This window comes from Apteryx mantelli, unplaced genomic scaffold (genome assembly GCF_036417845.1).
Source record: "Apteryx mantelli isolate bAptMan1 unplaced genomic scaffold, bAptMan1.hap1 HAP1_SCAFFOLD_34, whole genome shotgun sequence".
NCBI lineage: Eukaryota > Metazoa > Chordata > Aves > Apterygiformes > Apterygidae > Apteryx > Apteryx mantelli.
This window is the reverse complement of record NW_027118693.1, coordinates 3,026,762-3,047,542: the sequence shown is the minus strand read 5'-3', so window position 1 is coordinate 3,047,542 and position 20,781 is coordinate 3,026,762. Positions and strand designations below refer to the sequence as shown.

The 20,781-nt window shown below is 49.1% G+C and overlaps 1 protein-coding gene across 1 annotated transcript; it reads left to right on the top strand.

The window, feature by feature from the left end:
- The first annotated feature begins 15,317 nt into the window (after positions 1–15,317).
- LOC136996327 (olfactory receptor 6B1-like) lies at positions 15,318–17,802 on the top strand. Its single transcript, XM_067317257.1, has 2 exons — positions 15,318–16,235; positions 17,767–17,802. Exons 1-2 carry the CDS (start codon positions 15,318–15,320, stop codon positions 17,800–17,802), a joined length of 954 nt encoding a protein of 317 aa, XP_067173358.1.
- Positions 17,803–20,781: the final 2,979 nt, after the last annotated feature.

Sequence of the window (20,781 nt, the reverse complement as noted above, 5' to 3'; positions counted from 1 at the left end):
ATTCCGTCCCTGGTGTCACATCCTGCTTATCCACATAGCTGTAGTTCTGTGAAGGACAAGACATATAACCCAAAGATATGTAGACTCTGTAACTGCCTCATTTGGGCAGAGTTCTTATCAGCAGAGTTTGGCACTCTGGTTAAATATCAGTTCATGAGGCAGGAAAGTCAAATAAGGAATGGAAACTAAGGAGAACAACAACAACAACAGCAACAGCAAAAAGACAAAACGTTCAGCAGGCATTGAAATTCCTTTCACTACTCTTTGCATTTCCCAGCACCTGTCAATTATATTTAATATTAGCAAATACACCTTTCTTGTGTTTTCCTTCTTGAATAGCCTATATTTCAACTGGACAAGATGGTACTTCTGAGTGCTATTGCTTTTATGTTCTCCAATCCTTAGTTGTATAAAGGAGTTACCATGAAAGAAAAAGGTATGGGTTTTTTTGCTTCACACACTGTCATTCTAAAAGTAGGACAGACTTACATTAACTGTGGTTCAGTACACCACAGTAATCACAGACCTGACTTCTCCGTTTTTCATTTCTTTTCATCACAGAGGGTGTACTCAATATTATATAGTGCATTTATGAATACTTTGGAAAAGACCTCGTTCTTCCTCTCTGTTTCCTTTCTGAAGGATATTTGGAAAATCAGAAGGAGTGAAGGAATATTCTGCTTCTTAACAGCTTTTGGAATAGACCCAAAGCCCAGAGTCATGGAGGTAGTTCAATACATACAACATGAAGAGCTGAAAGTCACTGAACAGCATACCACTTGTTCAGCACACTGCCACTTAACCAGAACTCACATTTCATTTCCTCGTAAGAGCAGAGGAGTTGTTTCTGTGCTTCTTGGCCAGGGTAAGTCTATTATAGACAGGGAAGTCTATTGACAGACATGTAAAGATGCAATGACAGCTTTTAACCTAGAGTTGAAAAACTGGAGTTCAGACAATCACAGTTTCCCACTGGCAAAGTAGTACAACCTCGTTATAGTCTTTGGGTGCTTCAGTTGCTTCTGGGTCTTTCTGTGTGAGGAAAATACAGAAAACAGAGTAAACAAAATACTAACAACCGCCAATGAGAAACACTGGGGGCCATTTGGGGAGTGCAGTGTTTCATTCCTGGTATCAAAACAAGTCAAAAAAGACAGACTGAAACTGAACGCCTTGCAGTTGTCTGATCAAAATAATTTCTCTTTTTTAAGAAAGAAAATAGTTCTTCTTGGTTTTCATCTTTATCAGCTCTATCCAGTGCTTTTCTGTGCATGTTTTCCAAACGCTAGAGAGGAATCAATACACAAGAGAAAAGCAAGCCATGTTTTTACCAGTGTGCGCAATGGTTTCCAATGATTGTTAGACTATTTTTCTGGTATCCTGAGATCAGAAAGAAGAAAATAGTCAGAGGGTTTTCTCTGGACAAATTAAACTTGTATCTGTGTCTCTTGATGCCAGATGGACTCTCTTTTTCGCAGAGAGGTTTCTTCTTGCCATCATTTCCAATTAAGACACATTTAAGAGGAGTGCCCTGGTGTAAAAGGGAGATACTTCTTCCTCTGCTCTTCCGACATGGCTAGGAATCCCTTCTAGCTGACTTTCACTAGAGTCATGTCATTGTCTGTTGTCCTTAGTTTCATTTTCCACAAACTACATCTCTCTTGCGAATAGGCTTGCAGTAAAATCCCCATGCTGCTGAAGCCAATGGGAATTTTAATCCTGGCCACCATTGCCTCCTGAGGTCTTGTCTTAGAAGGACATAGCCAATGACATATTGCAACTTTCTTCTTCATTAGAATGAAAGCGATTATGGTTTAGGACATGTAAAGGCTTTCTTTGCACTTTCATGGACCTACTGCAATCGTCTGGTGCCTCTAGCACTCCCTTCTAGACCCTTCCATCTCACTTCTTCCTCCTACATCCTGTTCTTTTCAGGGACACCTTGAAAGCTGCAGTCAGAATAGCACCACATGTACAATGATGACGGCATGGCAGTGAATTTGAGGACAGAGGCCCTCATGTTGTCTTTTACATGAATGTAAAAAAGCCCTAAGTGCTGTGATTCAATGAATCTGCCCCTGAAGAGCTCTGTAAGGGAAGAAGAGGCAGAAGAAGAGATGGGAAATATGCCTATATAGACATAGAAGTTCCTCAGATCTTCTCCATTCGGAGTGTTGGTAGGAAATGCATTCTGATGACAAACTGTATATACAGATCCATGTCTCTCTATCTTTCTGCCTCTGTATACTCACATAGGGCAAGTAATTGCTGCAGTGCATCACATAGTGCTTGGCACTAAAAAAGAAAGAACAAAGTAATTCAGATTGATAAAAAATTATTGAAATTGTGGAAGTGTGGATATTCTTCTGTTCTTGCATGGAGTTACTTTAAAATAGCTTTCACCTTATATCTAAATGTTTGCATTTAGGCCTTCATTCATTTGCCAACATATAGAGGCTATTGCTTCTCGAGGTGCCCTGTGGTTCCCATATGGTGCTGGGAAATGTGACCTAGGAGCTATGGGAAGCTTTCAGGAGCATTAGCTTGTCACCAGAAGTCTCTCAAGACCTCTCAGGGAGACACCTTCTTTCTCTCCCTTGACTAGAAAGGGAAGTCCGGACAGCTGGACTGGACAGAGGCCTCTGCACTGAAGGGGTCTGGCACTGGGTGAGATCAGTCTCATCGCTGTTGTCGTCTAAACTGGAGTCGCACTTCAGTTACCATGCAGGGATTGAAAGGGGAGTGTGGCTAGATTTATTGGGACACCTTTAAGATATCACAATAAGACAGGTCTGTTGAGACTTGTGCAAATTTGGCCATCCCAAAAGAGAGCGTTTCACTGAAGCTGGTCACCCTGCTTTCCTCTGTCAGTCGAGAAAGCTCGACAGCCCAGGATGCGACTTGCTCTGTGCAAAGAGTTAGGAGTGGCGTGGACAGCCCTGGGCAGGGGGTATTTGCAGAGGCACCGGGCTTTGCAGGAGAGTCAGAGTCCATTACTCTCTGACTAGGTTCTTTTAGATATCCCCCCCACACGGGGAGTGCAATGTTTAATCTAAAAGTTTCCTTTGAAGATATTTGATGTTACACAGGATTCCTGATTTAGCAGAGTGATCCAGCAATATACTGAAATCACAGTACACTCATGCAGTTCAATCACAATACCAATGTGATTCCCATTACTGGTCTCTATAATATGCTCACTGTCACGACGCTGGGTGTCCCCAGTTGCCGGGAAGGAATACGTGGATTGAAGCCAGCTCAAGCCCGTTGCTCTCTTTGAAATTCCTTTGTTAGTTGTTGAGGTTTTATACTCGATGTTGGGCTGAGCCACGTATACACTTCCTCCATGCTGGTCTGGCTAATTCAGGGAGACGTTCACATGCTTTTGATCAGCTCAGGAAGAAACAGTTACATCTGGTCCAATTAATGGCTATGGCTACTTACCTAAAACAAAGGTCACCCTCTGGTCCCCTCTGTGTTGAGATAAAGTCAGTTCTCTGCGCAACAGCAAGGATTAACGAGCCGCATCCTACACTGTTGCTGAACTTCATGGGCACCTCACCCTCTGAGCCTTCTCCCATTGCAGGGGTTATTGGTCAGTCACAATGACAGACAGAACAGCTGTGTAATGGTGGAGTCCTGATTATAACAGACATTTTTAGAAAATGTCAATACAAAAGGAAAAAGAAAGAAATTAAGAACATGATCTCATGCAAAGAAAATCGTTTGTTGTATTTTTCAACTTTTTCAGTACTTTGACATCTTTTTGCCCTTCTGGGTTATGTTTCCTTTTTATATACTGGTCTTTTGGGGGGAATTTGTACGATCTGTTTTTTTTTTTTTTTTTTGAAAAGGAAAGTGACGTTTAGAATTGGGGTGTCATGCAGTGACAGGGTCACAGGCATCTGGTGCCATTGCAGGTGCCCCGGTCCTCTCTGCCCAGCCTCCATCTGCAGCTCCGAGGGGCTCTGGTCTCCCGCAGGTCCCCTGTAAGAGCTGCCAGGCCCTGGCAGGTACCTCACGTGATACACTGGGGCCTCTCCAAGTGCCACTGCATGCTTGTGCTTAGACACCTGAGCTCTGCCTGGAAAGCCAAAGAACTTTTTTCAACATTTAAAACATAAGAGCACATTTGCATCAGCTGCAATAATTGGATACTTTCTATAAAATGTGAGTGTTTTCCTGTGATGCCAGAACAGAAGTTTTCAGGAAGGGTATGAATCTCAGGAGAAGAAATATTCCCCCGGACTTGCATTACCACTGCTACAGAGGTCTGTACTATTGTGTATTTCATTTCATTAATATTTCACAAATTTACACTCCTTCTTAACTTGTACTTTTCCAAAGTAGCCTTTTCAGCACACCATTTGGACATATTCACTTGGCAGAGTTTTCCTCCACCTGTCACTATTTGTTCATTCAGATACCTGTCAGCTACCTTATTTGTGCTTTGAGCTTCAGGGAGTTGAAAACTTACCCTGTCTTCCAATAGTCTGTATAATTGTCTTTTTAGCCAACTGCTTAATTATGTTTCCATCTAGCCTTTCCTATCCCTCTGTCTAAAGCATTTCTAGGGAGGTTATCCCTTATGGAAAGCAGACCTCACGGGAGGAAGCTTGGACTTAACATACAGTTGAGGAGTGTGTTTTTTGTTATTTTTTTCAGCTGTATCACATTCTACTTTTGTTTGATTGTCATTAAGAGAAATCCTTCCATGTCTCTTTGCAGCTAGTTGTCTAAGGAAAACAGGTGGGAATTGGTGCCTATGAGTTGTGATATTCAGCTGCAGACTTCAGTGGAAAAAGCTAAGAATGATTTAAGTGCCAGGTGGCTGATGGGAAAAGATGGGGTTGGGCAGCTGGGGAGGAAGATTGTCCATGCATGTCTGACTTGAAGAATAGTGTTTCTCCTACATGTCCAGACTTCATTAAGAGACCCTGTAGATCAATATCAATTGGAGAATGTTGATATCAATTATTCTGTAAGCCAAAAAAAAAAAAAAAAAAAGAAAAAGTGGGTGGCCACTCTCTTCCTAATGCAGCCCCATATGCAGCTGGTCCCATTTGTGGTGAGTCCGCACCACTGGGTCATATGGCATATCTCATAACATCCAGGCCCTTCTCCTCAGGGTCACTCCTCTGCTGGTCAGGTCCCAGCCTGATGCGCGGGTTGTTCTGCCCCCCGATACGGGACTTGCCACTTCTCCTTGTACAACTTTATGAGGCTTTTGTTGGCCAAATCTCCAAGCTTCTCAAGGCCCCAAGATTTATCATGGGGAAACCTGTTACCTCATGTATGCAAAGACTTTGATTCAGAGCAGAGACATGCTGGCATAGGTAGCCATAGGTAGTAATGGTGAAACAAGGTTCCCACTAAAGGAGCAAACCCTGCAGTACCCTAAGCCAGGGAGAAACAGAGCTGGTCCTTGCAGGAATGGGAGGAGAGAAGTTTGCTGCCTGAGCTGACTCTGCAGCATCTTGGAGCCTTTGACAGAGGTGAGCCAATGTCCAGGAAGGACAAGGTGCTTTGAGAAGTTCCTGGGCCTGCAGAGCCTGTGATCCAGCCACCCTTGGACATCAATAGCACAGTCCCTGTTCATATCATCTGGGGGGTGAGAAGACGTTTCGGGAGAGGAGAATTAGCAGGGTTCAAGAGTGTAGGTTTACAGTGGAGACCTTGGTGTGATGTGCCTCCCATTTATGCAGCACTCTTGGATGTAGGTTGGATGGACTTTGCCTGAAGGCAGTGGTAGGATTTAGCTTTTTGGGCACAGGTAGGAAAGCTAAGATGCCCTGGGGCATTTGCCCAGCAACCTCTCCAAAAGGGCGTGGTTTTCCTGTAGGTCCCATGCTGTATCTCCTGGAGACATGTGGTTGTGTTGCACACCCCAGGCACCTGCCGTGGCCCTGCCTATGGCCTATTTTTATGTCATTAAATCAAGTGGCTGAACTGAATTATATCAGTGGTCTGCAGCGTAGGGATCTGCATGTGTCTCAGCTTCCTAGTGAGTGGAGCTCTCCTCATAGCAGGCACCTAGTGCCATTTCAGATGACCAAGGAAATTCCCCAGCTGGCCTCCACCTGATGCTCTAGAAGGATGCTGGTCTCCCAGCTGCTCCATCAGAGCAAGCAGACACTGGCACATGCCTCAGACCACCTCTGCCTCTTCAAATAGCACAAGGTGTTTGTGTGTGAGCAACTGACTCCCACCCTCCATCTCCACTGATAATAATGGGAGCTTAGACACGGAGCTCGCGTGCAGACATCTCTGTTGTTCACACTTCAGCTTGGGCAAGGGGAATCCCACGTCCTGTGAGTTGTGGAGTTCACGGGAGGGATCTGAATCCCCCTGCAGGCCAGGGGCTTCTAAACCAGCATGAGATGCCTGGATTGATTCATCTGAAGAGTACTTGAACCATGGGAAAATGAACTGCCTTCTTGTCCCTGTCTAGGTGTCCTGCCTAGTTAAGAGATGGGAATAGGGTCTTCCAGAGTGAGACATTGCCACCTCTCTTAGAAAAGCACCCTCTGATGTGACAAATTGCAATGCTGGAATGGGTCTCCCTTCAGCATTTAGAGAGAGACAAAAGAAGATTATTTTAGTCTACCTCAGTGAATATTTCCCCGGAGGAGGGAGTACAAAGGACAAATTAAGTCACATCTTCAGCTGGGCCGCTGTTCCCAAGGGGGGCCAGGCTCCTGGGACAGAGGGAGCTCCTGGCAACCTGGCAGCACTGCTGAGAGACAGCTGCATGCAGGAGCAGCTCTTCTGCAAAGAGCAGCAGGGCTCCAGGCACTACCTGCAAGTGCCAAGATGAGATGAAGAAGATGAGCAAGATGAGTGAGACAGAAGTTCATGGCAATCAGGAGTGGGTAGACGGCTGAGAGCTCACTGGAGGAGAAATCTTCACAGCCCCTAACACAGTAAGTCTCTGGCTGCAGGGCAATGCAGCTGAGGCATCCTGAGGTTTTCTCTAAAGCTAGCACATCCCATGGCTGATTGGGTCTGTCAGGATGGGTATCCCAGTCCCTCCTGTGTGGGGCAGGAGGTGCTTTAGAGCAGGGATTCCCAGCCACTCTGTCAGAGGGAAACGGCGTCCTGCTACCTTCTCCCAGGGATGCTGGCAGGGTGTGAAGCAGAGGTGTGCACACAGGTCTGCTCAGGGCTGTAACTCAGAGCAGTGTCTCTGCATCCCAGAGTGCTGTGTGTCCGGGACAGTGACTCTGCCTCCTGTGAAGGTCAGTACTCAGCCTGCCTAGGGAACTCCCCACGGTGCTGTGGGGAGAAGTTCTGGGTGGGATGATTGACCCCTGGCAGGACATGTTCATTCTCCTGTTGAGAGGGTGCTGCATGGGTCAGGGCTGCTCTCAGCTCCGGCTCACCCTGAGAACATTTCTGGAGGTGGCTTTCCAAAAGGAAAGTCAAGACAGGGATACCTGAAAGGGAAGGAGCTGTCATGAGTCTCTGCTTTCAGTGTTATTCTCTTTGTTGGGATGAAATGTTAGTGGAGCTGTCAGGTTTAAACAGGGGCTTGAGATTCCAAAATAGTGACAGTGAGAGAGGAACAGTTCTGGAAGGAACTCAACAAATCCCTTCATGCACCCCTCAGCCTACAGACAGAACCAGCATCACCTTTGCAGCTTCATCAAGGTTTCTCTCAGATGCTCCTTAGCCCCTGCAAACACCGAGGTGCCCCTGGGCAGTGCCCTGCCCCAGGGAGGTTTCTGCAGGGCAGAGCTGAGCACCCAGTGGGTGGGATGGGGTCTGTAAGCACTGACATGCCATGTGGGACAAAGAAAGAGCTCCCTGCAGGCACAGCTCCAGGCATCAGAGTCACAGTCAAAGAGTGAGAGGAAACTACAAGCTCCAATGTCTCATCTCCTCTCCCAGCACAGCCCTCAAAAAACTAGATTCCTCTGCTCTCAGTAGTGTCATTTCTTTTTATAGTAACATGAGTGCAAATGTCCTCCCCCTCAGAGGTGCAAGCACAGGGCAGCTGGGAACAAGACTGATGGACACGCCAGCTCTCCTCGCTCTGCACTAAAGACAGAGTGAAGCCTTTGGCCTCTCAGGAATCACAGCTATTCACTCGAAGTGCAGCTGCAGTGCTGAGGATCTCTGTCTCCAAGAATCCTCCTCAGGGATGACAGGGGAATCTAAAAGAAAACAAAAGAATCCTTAAAACTATTGAAGAGCACACATTGTCTAGAACGGAGAGTGAAGATGCTGGAAAGCCCTTCAACATTGTGAGTGGATGAAATCTGACTAAAACTGTGACTTTGAAAGTTTAGTCACCCGTGCTCCCATGTCCCCACTGCTGTGGGTCAGGACTGCCTCCTCCGGAGCCCATGGGAAGAGGCCCCTGCTCCTCACGGCAAACTCAGGCAGCACAAAGGGGAGCTCAAGCCATGGAGCTCAGTGACGGTCCTGGCAAGATGAGGGTAGATAATGTGTATGTTTGGGGGGGTTCTATGCAAAACTATTGCTCATACAAAACTGTCTCCTGTCTTCTCACTGTCTCCTCTTCCTTGGATAGTCCCTGTGGGCCCTGAGGGAGCAAATGCCCAACAGCAGCTCCCCCACTGAGTTCCTGCTCCGGGCGTTTGCTGACACATGGCAGCTGCAGCTCTTGCACTTCTCGCTCTTCCTGGGCATCTACCTGGCTGCCCTCATGGGCAATGGCCTCATCATCACTGCTGTAGCCTGCGACCGTCGCCTCCACACCCCTATGTACTTCTTCCTCCTCAACCTCTCTGCTCTGGACCTTTGCTCCATCTCCACCACTGTCCCCAAATCCATGGCCAATTCCCTGAGGGACACCAGGGCCATTTCCTACTCAGGATGTGCTGCCCAGATCTTTCTGTTTCTCTTTCTGGTCTCAGCACAATATTCTGTTCTCACAGTCATGGCCTATGATCGCTACGTTGCCATCTGCAAACCCCTGCACTACGAGACCCTCATGGGCAGCAGAGCTTGTGTCAAAATGGCAGCAGCTGCCTGGGCCAGTGGTTTTCTCAATGCTGTGCTGCACACTGGAAACACATTTTCACTACCACTGCCAAGGCAATGTCGTGGAGCAGTTCTTCTGTGAAATTCCCCAGATCCTCAAGTTCTCCTGCTCAGACTCCTACCTCAGGGAAGCTGGGCTTATTGTCATTACTGCCTGTCTATTCTTTGGGTGTTTTGTTTTCATTCTTCTGTCCTATGTGCAGATCCTCACAGTCGTGCTGAGGATCCCCTCTGAGCAGGGACGGCACAAAGCCTTTTCCATGTGCCTCCCTCACCTGGCTGTCGTCTCCCTGTTTGTCAGCACTGTTGTGTTTGCCCATTTGAAGCCCCCTTCCATGTTATCCCCAACTCAGGATCTGGTGGTTGGAGTTCTGTACGTGGTGGTGCCTCCAACACTGAACCCTCTCATCTACAGCTTGAGGAACAAGGAGCTCAAGGGTGCACTGAAGAAACTGATTCAACCGGGACAATGTCAGCACCCATAACTGTCCCACATGCATCCACTCATCATTCGCAGGGTATCTGGCATCAAGGCTCTGTTCTGGTCTTTCTTTCCTACTTTTCTCCTTTACATCATTGTTAAAAGAATAATTGTTTGGTTCATGCCACCTCTCCTCAGGAAACTCTCATCTGAATCTGACGCAGAGACCGTGTTGAAGCAGGAAGCCAGGCTTCCCCCTTCATCAGCAGAGATGGGGGAACCTCGGAGCCCGCTAGTCTGAGCTCCCTCAGATGCCCCCAGTGCAATGAGGGGAGTTTCCCTTTGCAGTGTCGCTTTCGGCACTGACACTGAGGGAGTTAAGGGGAAGAGAGTCAGGCTCGGATGAGCACAGGTGGGCTGAGACCATGGGTCCCATGTCCATTAGGAGAGCTCAGCTCCCCTGGCCACAGTCACACTGTGATTCCACCGTCCTCTTCTGCAAGGCTGGCAGCCAGCTGTCACTGTGGGTTGGTCCCTTGCCTCTACACTGCTCCAACACTCAAAGCAGAGCAGGAGTGTTGAGGAGGGGAGGGGAGGAGAGTCCGGACACAGCTTGTGGGGACAGAGCCTGTGCTCCTCACGACCATCCCCCCACTGCCACAGCAGGAATTTCTGGGTTGCAGCCTTTGCATGGGACCAGCAGCTTTCCTGGAGACACATCCAGCAAAGCCAGCAGGACTTTTTCCTTTCAGGGTTATTCTCCCTATTTCCACCTGATCCTGCTGTGCTCTAGTGTGGCTATATGGGCTAAGCGTTCTCCTAACGTGGTGGTGGTAGCATTGTGCTTCCTTGTGCATTCCTGTGAAGACAGGCAGGAGCAGGCTTTGAGCACCTTTATGTCAGACCTGGTCTCCAGAACAACATTTCTATAATAAAAGGGGATCTCCTCTGAGATGTGCCTGAAGTCTGGCCTTTCTTCAGAAGGGGGAGTCAAGAATATTCCCATGGGATTGCACCACAAAAGGGCTTGCTGTTCTGCTTGTGAACTCCATGGGCTCTGGAGGACAAGCTCAGAGTCTCCAAGTGATCTGTTAGGGACCACGGATGGGATTTGGGGCTCATTCCTCAGTGACCAGTGCCAGTGGAGATGGAGAATGGTCTCTGAGTTGCCCACTCAGGGCTATCGCACAGGTGACAGTGCCGCTGACAGATGGCCATTCTTCTGGAGGGGAATCTGAGCCCCCAGGAGAGCTCAGGGGATCTCCAGGGACAATGTGTGCCTGGGGGTGGGCAGTGAGTGGAGCCTCACAAAGTGAGAGACAGTCCATGGTGGATAAGCAGAATGTACAGCACTAAATCCAGGTATGCACAGGGAAAGGAGGGCTCTGCAACCCGCGGAGAGGCAGTGGGGAGCCAGGAGGCAGCGGGAAGGGGGACTGGAAAGGGATTCGTGCACTCTCCGTGAAACACCACAGGCTGGAGTTAGTGCCCACCCAAACACATCTCCTGCCATTGCAGACACCTTGGGGTCACTCTGAGCACTGTCCACGAGCACACGCACGTGCCAGTGGTGTCAGTGGTGGTGATGCCTGTGTGGTTGGGCCTGCTTGCCACCTGAGCAGCATGGCCAGTGCCGAGTCAGGAGTTCCCCTGTGGCCCCACAGTTCGCTCACGCTGCAGAGCAGCAGTGGCAGCATGGGGCCCTGCGGGGAGCACCAGGGAAGGGTACAGGCAGGGCTGGACAGGCCAGCGTGGACATTCGCACGTGGGGAAAGGCTCTGTGGGGAGCAGGGATGTCCCAGGAGAAAAGCAGGGCAGCATTCAGTGATGGAAAATGAGAACGAGAAACAGGTTTCTCTGTGGCGCAGCTCGGGGCAGGCTGCTCTGTCCCTGCGGCAGCAGGAGGTGCCGGAGGGGCTGCAGGGCCAGGGCTCTCGTGCTGTGCTGGTCAGCGGGGTGGGCATGGAGGGTCTGCAGGCAGACAGGGAGGGGGATCGGCTGGACACAAGAGCAGGGGAGACAGAGTGACGGGTGTCATTGCAGGGCCTCCTCCCCCTTGCCGGGGAGCTGCTGCCCTTGTCCTTGGGCCTGGCCTGAGTTACGCTGTGGACATGCCTGTGCCTGGCCCTGCACCTCTCAGGCCCTCACCCAACGCAGTCCCCGTCCTGCTGACCTGACTCCCCATCTCTACCTCGGACATACCTGTGCACTACAGTCAAAAAAGCGTTGGCAAAGAAAGGTGGATGCAAGCAGATCCCAGAGAAGGCTGTGGGCACAAAAGGTGCCCGTACAGCCCCGCAGCAACTCTTGCCTGACAGCCAGATTAAATATGGAAGGAGTGATTTGGGTTTGGACCCGCTATGCAGCGACCACTGCACAGAGTGTTATCTGGATGAAAAAGTGAAGGCAGCCCCTTGGGTCTGGTTTTACGATGGGCAGTTAGGAGAGCAGGGCTTTCTGTATCACAGCTCAAGTGTTTATGCACCATTTTTGACTGGGTTGCTGCTACCAAGAGTGTGCTGTCAGGAGCAGCAAGAGCGGAGCTGCTGCATATGGGAAGGGGATCTGGGAGCCGAGGATGGCGGCAAGGCAGGCAGGGCAGTGACCCACTGGCGAGAGGTGCCGTCCTGCAGTGCCCAGACAAGGGGAACAGAGCAGGTTTGGGGATGGCAACCGGCATCAGACACAGCCCAGTGATCACCAGACAAGACCGTAGGGCTCCAGCCAGCCCTGCTTGGCATGGGAGGTTGGACGGGAGACCTCCACAGGTCCCTTCCCACCAAAACTCCTCTGCCACTCCATGAATGGAAAGACCGTGGGCACAGAGACAGGCTCTGCCCGTCCCCCAGGATGCTCTGCCAGTGGGTGAGAGGCAGAGCCCTTGGCCATCCCCACGCTTCCTTGTCCTCCTCTGCCTCTGAGTGGGACATCGCCTGGGTCCAGATAGGGCCCCGCTCATGGCCCCAGCGCAGGTTGCTCCCTGCAAAGGGTGAAACCCTGACATTCCCAACACGGAGCTGACGCCAAAGCAGCATCCAGAGCCCAGCCAGCCCCAGAGCCATCAGCCCTCCCTGGCCCAGCCACAGGGCCCTGAGAAGGACTGCTCACCCTGCCCCACTGTACCCCTGCATTCCCCTTTCCCCTGTGGTCAGCAGCAGCTCTGCCTGGCCAATGTGGGGACTGTGGACCCCACAGGACTGGTGTCCAGCGGTGCCGGGGCACTGGGCAGCCCTGTAGGCGCATGGGGTGTTCCCCCCTGTGCAGGCACAGACGTGTGCAGGTGAGCTGTGCTGCCCCAAGGCAGGCAGGCAGTGTGGCCAGCAGCGTGGCGTTGGGGGGCTGTTGGGGACCGCCAGCTCTTCCCCCACCAGGGCCTCTATCAAGCACTTCGTGGAGGGGTCGGGAAGGAGAAGGCTCCCTCCCGATGCTGCTGGCTGTCTGGCGAGAGCTCAAGTGGGCTCTGCCAGATGGGGATGCCGGCAGGGCCTGGGACGCTCTGTTTCCACCCTGCCCCACTCCCAGAGTCCAATACTCTATGACCAGGGTCTCTTACTTTTCCCATGCGGAGAGGATGTAATGCTTAATATCAAATGTACATATCTGAAGACATTTGACATTACATGTGATTTGAATTTAGCAGAATGATACAGCTATATACTGAAATCACAACACACATCTAACTTAAACTTAGCAGGATATTGCAATTGCAATATACAGTTGGGACACAGTGCAAATGTGATTCCCATTACTGGTCCCTGTAACATGCTGGAAGCCATGGAGGCTCATGGGCATCTCCCAAACACAAGAGATGGACATAAACCGGGGGGGACATATCCATAGCTCCGCTCCATTCAGCCCCCAACCTGCCAGGCCCCTGCATCTCAGGGCGCAGAGCCTGGCACCCAAGGGGAGGGGGGGGGCTCACCCTGTCCCACAGCACAAGTCTGCATGCCTGGGAGGAAGTGCCTGTGACTCGGCCTCTCCCTTCCCACTGACCATCATGGGAGGCTGGGGGACCAGCTCAGGCCATCAGGGCTCTCGAAACCTGAGAGAGTCAGTGAACAGACAGTCATCTGCAGGGAGGTGAGGGGAAGCCCATGCATGGGATCTCTCCTTCTGACTTTTCCTCAGGAGTTTGGAGGAGTCCTGATGATTTCTCTGCCTCAGTTTCCTTTTCAAAGGGGCATGTCCCAGGTTTAGAGCGAATGAGAGTTATGGGGAGAGCCACATGCCAGAGGAGTTTTCAAAGTTTCCAGGAGCTCAGAGGTTTCTTTCTCCTGCCAATTAAGCACTGTTCTTTCTCTGCAGTCCCTGGGGAGAGACGAGCTGCAGCTTTATCCTTCAGAGACTCCTTAGTGCTATTAACCCCAGGACAGTGTGGAGAGCAGGGGGCATTCATGTGCTGCTGGACACATGCCACAGGAGCTGCTAGAAGAAGATGGCAAGGGCAGAGCAATGCCTGAGCCCTGGGACAAGGTTTGCAGAGAGCTCAAGGAAGAGAAGGACATGGTGGGGAAGAGACAGGAGCTGAGACCTCAGCTTGATCGTCCTTCCCAGGAACAATCAGCACAGAGGTCGTCACATCATCCTGAGGATTGCAGCTTTGTGTTGTGTCTTCTGAGTCAGGTCTGTTCCTCTGGAGCTGGTGAGGCTTTGCATGGTGGCACCTCTGGGCAAGAATGGTACGGGCATGTCCTTTTTTGCATGCCTTTCCCCCACCATTTCCCTCTTCCCTCTACGCATTTCCTCGATTCCCTTGTTTGATGAGCAGAGTGCTGGTGAGCTTGCCAGTGGGTGCAGAGTTAGACTTTATGCCTTTGCTGCTCCTGGGCCACCCCAGAGCCCTGCCGGGGGCACCCACACCTCAGCTGGGAGGTGGGATCCAGATAGAGGGCTGTGTTTCTCCAGCAGGGAATTCCCTGGCCATGCACACGGGCATATCTTGGGCGTTTGCCTTTAACAGGAGGGGAACAATGCTTCTTCCCAATCTCACCCAGCACTCACCATGGAAGCACCCACCCCTGCTCCCAGCAAAGCTGCTCAGGGAGCCTCGCGAGCACAGCTGTCAGGGCTGAGGTCCAGCTGCTGGGCTGCACCGCGAGGCAGCCCCAAAGCCCTCAGAAACCATTGCTGAGGGGGGAACTACACAAAGCGAATGATCTTCCCTGTGCTCTTCTCTTCCACCCTGCTCAAAATCTCTCTTGCCCATATTGGCTGATCAGCTCAGGTGTCCATCTTCTCTCACATCTATCTCACTTGTCTCTCTCAAGCCTGTGGGGGGGGGGGCTCTCTGAGAGCCCTCTCACGCAGTCATGCTGCACGGTGCCATTGATGTCAACTCCTGATCCACACACTGTCAAAGGAAGCATGCAGCCTGTCCCTTCCAAGACAAGTGTTTCAGAGAGCTGAAATCAGCTGCTTGGTGCAGTGCCCCTCCTCCTCCTTTGGGGAGAAAGGGCTTCTGACATGATGTGCTCACATAAAGGGATTTTCTTGCCTGGTAGGGACTGTGGTTGCTCTTCAGAATAACTTCAGGTGTAGGAGAGACCCTGTCACAGGCTGAGTGAATGCTTTCTCTCCTCTAACTCCCCCCGCAAGCAGGGAATGAGCACCTCCGTGGAGCAGCTCACCTCTGTGGTTCCCCTAGAAGGGGCTTCTCTTTAGATACACGGCTTAAGTCTCCGGGAGAACCATATTCTCTCCTTTCCCTAGTCCTGGAGGCCATAAAGGGGACACAAACACAGTCAGAGAAGGGCCAAAGTCCGTGTTTTCTCTGACAGAAACTTCCTCCACGATTCTTTTATACAAGAACAAAAGAAAGAAATGAATCCTCTTTCTTGTAGGTTGCCTTGCTGGCAAAAGAGGAATGAGGGACCTGCGGTGATTCATGGAGAAAGGGGAATGGGACAACCGCACATCACCAGTAGAGTTTCTCCTGTTGGGAATGGAGAGTGTCCCCTCACTCCAGACACCACTCTTCCTCCTCTTGCTTATGATCTACTTGGTCATCGTGTCTGGGAACATCCTCATCGTTGTGCTCGTGGTGGCAGACCAGCATCTGCACACTCCCATGTACTTCTTCCTGGCCAATCTGTCCTCCTTGGAGACTTGCTACAGCTCCACCATCCTGCCCCGGCTGCTGGCCAGCTTCCTGGCTGGGGACAGGACCATCTCTGCTCATGACTGTATGGCTCAGCTCTATTTCTTTGGTTCTTTTGCAGCTACTGAGTGTTTCCTGCTCACAGCCATGGCCTGCAATCGGTACTTGGCCATATGCCAGCCCCTGCTCTATGCAAGCCTCATGACCTGGAAGGTCTCTCTACGGCTGGCAGCAGCATCATGGCTACTGGGATTCCTTCTCACTACAATAGCCACTTTTTTCTTATCCCACTTAAGGTTCTGTGGCCCCAAGGCAATGGACCACTTCTTCTGTGATTTTATCCCTTTGCTGGAGCTTACCTGCAGTGACACCAGTGTTGTCAAACTACTAGGTTTCACACTGTCTCTCTTGGATGTAGTCTCCCCCTTCCTATTCACACTGGCATCCTATGTGTGCATCAGAGCTGCTATCCTGAAGATCCCATCTAGTGTGGGCAGGCAGAAGGCCTTCTCCACCTGCTCCTCTCACCTCACCGTTGTCACGGTTTTCTATGGCACCCTCACCGTTGTCTACCTGATAGCCAGAACAGCCCCTCTGAGGCAGCTCAACAAAGTCTTCTCCTTTTTCTACACCGTCCTCACGCCCCTGCTCAACCCTCTCATCTACAGCTTGCGGAACAGGGAGGTCAGGGAGGCCCTCAGAAAAGTGGTCAGGAATGCTCTGGCTTGTACCCAGAGCTCATAGCAGTTTTGCACTCCTCTGTACAACACACTGCTGGTTCTGCAAAGTAGTAAGGTCAATATGGGAAATAGTAGGCTGCACATTAGGTATCCCCTGAGAGGAACACAGCAATGAGAATATTGGTGGAAAGCAGAAGGGAAGAGAAGATATTAAATCAATTAAATTGCATGGTTTAGAAGGGAAGGGAAATAATGTCCCATTCTTGTTGCTTCCTTGACAGACAATAAAGTGGTGTTGCTGTGCATGGGAAATTTTACAATGTTGTCTTTTTTTTTTTTTTTCTTTCTTCCTCCTGTGTTGAGAGGGAATTCATCTGGGGTGAAATGTGAGCGGACAGGGAGGGAGATGGGGAGTGGCAGTACTTTCCTGACTGCAGGTTCCTTGGATGGGAGCCATTCCCTTCTGCTGTGACCACTTCCAGGGTAGAGGTTGGTGCCTCAGCCCGTAGCCCTCGTTACACTACTGTCCAACGGAAATGCATATACTGCCCAAACACATGTTGGTGTCTCCTGTCATTTGTGACGGCCTTGAGTCTCCCAGACATTTGTGGGTTCCTGGCAGATAGCGAGGGGAAATAGTTGTTAAAGAATATTGGACTGAAGCTGTCTAGAGTTGATCGCTTAGCATAACTTGCTTAGCATTAGTAGCTGAATTTGCTGAAGTCTTAGGCCGCAAGCTGTGAACTTTCTCCTAGATATTACCTAGTTATGGGAAAGAGGGCCCCAGAGCTGGTTCAAGGCGGGAAGATAAAGAAGTTAAAACCGAGAGCAGAAGCTGCAACCTTGAAAATAGGATAAGAAGCAGCCTGCCTAGAGACAATGAAGGAACCCAATGAAGAAGGGGAAGACCCCAGGTCTAAATATTAATATTGGTCCAAACTATCGCATGAGGGTGGGAATTTAGATTGTAAGGGTATAATTGCCCAGGGATTTCTTTGTTCGGGGTCTCTCTTCAGAGACACCCAGCTCGAGCTGTAATTACTGTACGTGCATCATTAAAATTTGTGTTGTTCCATTCTGACTTTGAACTTTTGCCTCAGCGGGAACCTAGGGTCAGACCCTGTTATAGTGGCCAGCGAGCCTAATTGTCCATAACACCAGGCATATGGCTGCAGTTTGTGGTTGCGAGGTCAGTTGTGCCTGAGTGCCTGATAGGGCAGTGCTGGTGATGTGGCTGCAGTTTGTGGTTGTGAGGTCACTTGTGGCTCAGTGCCTGATAGGCCAGTGCTGTTCCTGTGGGTGCAGTCTGTGGTTGTGATGTCACTTGGGCCACAGGGCCTGATAGGCCAGTGCTGGTCCTGTGGGTGCAGTTTTTGGTTGTGAGGTCACTCGTGTTAAAATCATCTTTTTTCTTTTGTGCGTTCACGGGCAGTGGTAATGAGCAGCAGGAGTCAGATTTCTAAATTTTAAAGTTTTATTGCTAGCAATAAGGTGCCTCTTAGAGCAGAAGAAGGGACCCAAGCAGCTTTCTGTTACCACTTTTAAGCAGTAGTAAGTTGTTACATATTCAACACTTTAGTTTACATAACTAACCAGATCTAGCCACGATTCTCAGTTCTACCAATCCCCTTGCCATGATACAGTAAGAAGTAGTTCCATTCCAGCCTTATTTGATCCATCTTATAAGTATTCATTTGCTAATTTACACCTCCTTTGGTGTTACCTTTGAAGAACTTTTTGTGCTGCTGGCTGGGTTAAACTGGCTTCTTCGCAGTTCTTCAACTTTGTACGAAAAACAGGGCTAAGGCAAGGTCAGAGAAGATGTTCTGCTTGCAGGGCGCTGTGACCTTGCATGTTCTTTCTCTGCAAAACTAGAGTATAGTGGAAATTTTCTTAACATTCCCTCCTTTTATTTCATGCATGCCTGCTTCCAATGTTATGCTGGTCTATACTTTTATCCCCTTACACATGAGAGGCGTATTTGACCCATGCATGAGATACAACAGAAAAGCACAGTTCCTACTGCCAGAATTAACATTAAAATTATTAAAACACATCTGGTCCACCCTCCCAGATCTGGTAGCCATGACCACAACCACGACCACTCTGCTGCTAGGCTATTGGACAGGGACTGCTCTTTGGCTATCCGATGGAAGGTACGAACATGTCGTTGAATGACATTTACATCATATTCAGTTTGTTTTGATTTGTTTGCATAAAAACAAATGTGGCCAACAGGTAAACTAAAGCCCATCGATTTTGGATGGCTAATTGAGAGAGAGAGCTCACTTCTATTTGTAGATTTTTTAAGGCGTGTTGACATGCCATGGAGCTTTATCATAGGAATGTGCCTTAAAGGGTTGCTGCCAAAAATCTGGCACCCTAGGGTGTAAATATGTCAAACTGGACTGATAGCAGCCCAAAGCAGAAACAGGCTCTGCTAGACAACCAAAACTGGTGTCCAGGGATTGAGGCTGGTATAGGCAGTACCAACATTCTGACACATTCCCTACTTGTGAGACCTTAGTCATAAATTGTACAGTGTGATTATTTTCCCAGCCTAGGGTTAAACTTGTAATAGCTATAAAAGACAGAAATGACCCAGAAATCACATTTAAACACATAGCACAAAATAATTACAGAGTGTAACAAATAAATACAGTTTTCCTTGAAGAGGTTTTCCTGCTGTTGCACAGGTATTCTCTCTTCTGCAGCAGATGCTCAAGAAACTGGAATGGCCTCTGAGGAGGTCGCAGTGCTGGGGGCCGCCTTTACTTGGGAGTGATGAATCCAGGTTTCTTTACCTGCAACCTTAAGAGCAGAATAAGGGCACAATAACACCTGTACAGGGCCCTCCCAGTTTGGTTGTAACATGGTTTTGGCTTTATGAGTTTTTACAATACCATAATCTCCCAGTCAGTATGGATGGAGGTAATCTCCTAAAGGCAGAGGTTGGGTAATTACAGCTGTATATCTCTTATTCTTGAAACTATTCTGCAGACACATAACGTATTGGGTAACAGCTTCATCTCCTGCCAAAGGGCAGGTATGTGCTGGCACAAAAGTTCCTGGCATCCTACCTGGTCTGCCAAACAAAATTTCAAAGGGGTCAACCCATGGCTTGTGCCCAGGCACCGCCTTAATTCCCATAACGCTAATGGCAATGCTTCTGTCCCCTTCCACTGAGTCTCCCTGCAAATTTTGGCTAACTTCATTTTAGTATACGATTCATCCTTTCTACTTGCCCTGAGGATTGAGGATGATAAGGTGTACATAGTCTTCTCTGAATTTCCAGTGTTTCATATATTGCTTTTAGTATTTCAGCAGTAAAATGAGCTCCTTTATCAGAATCTATTTCCTCCGGTACCCCAACGTGTGGTATGATATCTTTCAGTAAGGCTTTTACTACCGCTTGGGCTGTAGCCTTCCTGACTGGGAATGCTTCCACCCAACGGGATAATTGTTCAACTATGACTAACAGATATTTCTGTCCTTCTTTCAGGGTCATGTCTGCAAAATCCGTTTGTAATTTTTGAAACGGCATCCAAGCCTAACGACGCCCTCCTTTTATTTTAGCTTCTATCTTTGATTTAGTGTTGTATTCCATGCATACTAAACACTGTTTCGTTATTTATAAAATTGCTTGAGTCAAACCAGGTGCTGCCCATGACTGGGAAATGTGGTTGTCTAAATACAACATCCCCCCATGCATCTGTCCATGGAGTCCTCTTACTAGTGTTATCAACATGATCTTAGGGAGCAACGGTTTTCCCTGCAAAAAACATATCCCCTTTTTTTGTTCTGCTCCCAAACGCTTCCATCCTTCTACCTCTTCCTTAGGTGTTGCTTGGTGTTCTTCCTCCAGTTCTTCTATAGTTTCAGTCATTACCATTTCTTCTCGTGGCCCGAGTTTGATAGGCAGTGGTTGTAGGGCAGCTGCTTTTGCTGTGGCATCAGCAAGGTTATTTCCCTTAGTTATATCCAAAGCGTCTCGTTGGTGAGCCCTCTGATACAGGATTGCTAACTGCAGAGATTTTTCCAAAGCCCTTAATAACTCTACAATCTGATCTCGGAGGGCTACTTGATGTCCTGCCACAGTCAAAACCCCTTTTTCTCTCCAAATTATTCCCGTTGCAAATATCACTCCCAAAGCGTATTTGGAGTCCATATAGATATTAGCAGTCTTATTCATGGCTATAATACATGCTCGGGTTAAGGCTATCAATTCCACCACCTGAGCCCCAAAATGTCCTGGAAGGGATCCCGCTTCCAGCACTATATATACATTGCGTAGTTACTGCATACCCAGCAACCCTTCGACCCTTTTCATAGTATGATGATCCATCACAGAACAATATCAAATCCGGATTGTGCAGGGGCTCTTCTTCCACAGTAGGCAGAACAGTCAGCCTCAAATCTATTGTTTCCAAGCAATTGTGAAATAATTTTTCCTTAGCTTGCAGTATTTCTGGTAACAGAGTAGCTGGGTTTAGCGTATCACACTGTTCTAACATTACATTTGGTTCAGTGAGCAAAACTAGCTCATACTGATAAGCTATCGCATGCCAGCG

Excerpts from the sequence above, each read along its gene's own strand:
- LOC136996327 (XM_067317257.1), top strand. The coding sequence starts at position 15,318 with ATGGAGAAAGGGGAATGGGACAACCGCACATCACCAGTAGAGTTTCTC. Across the intron at positions 16,236-17,766 it reads TCAGGGAGGCCCTCAGAAAA|TTGTTACATATTCAACACTT; the intron begins GTGGTCAGGAAT and ends AGCAGTAGTAAG.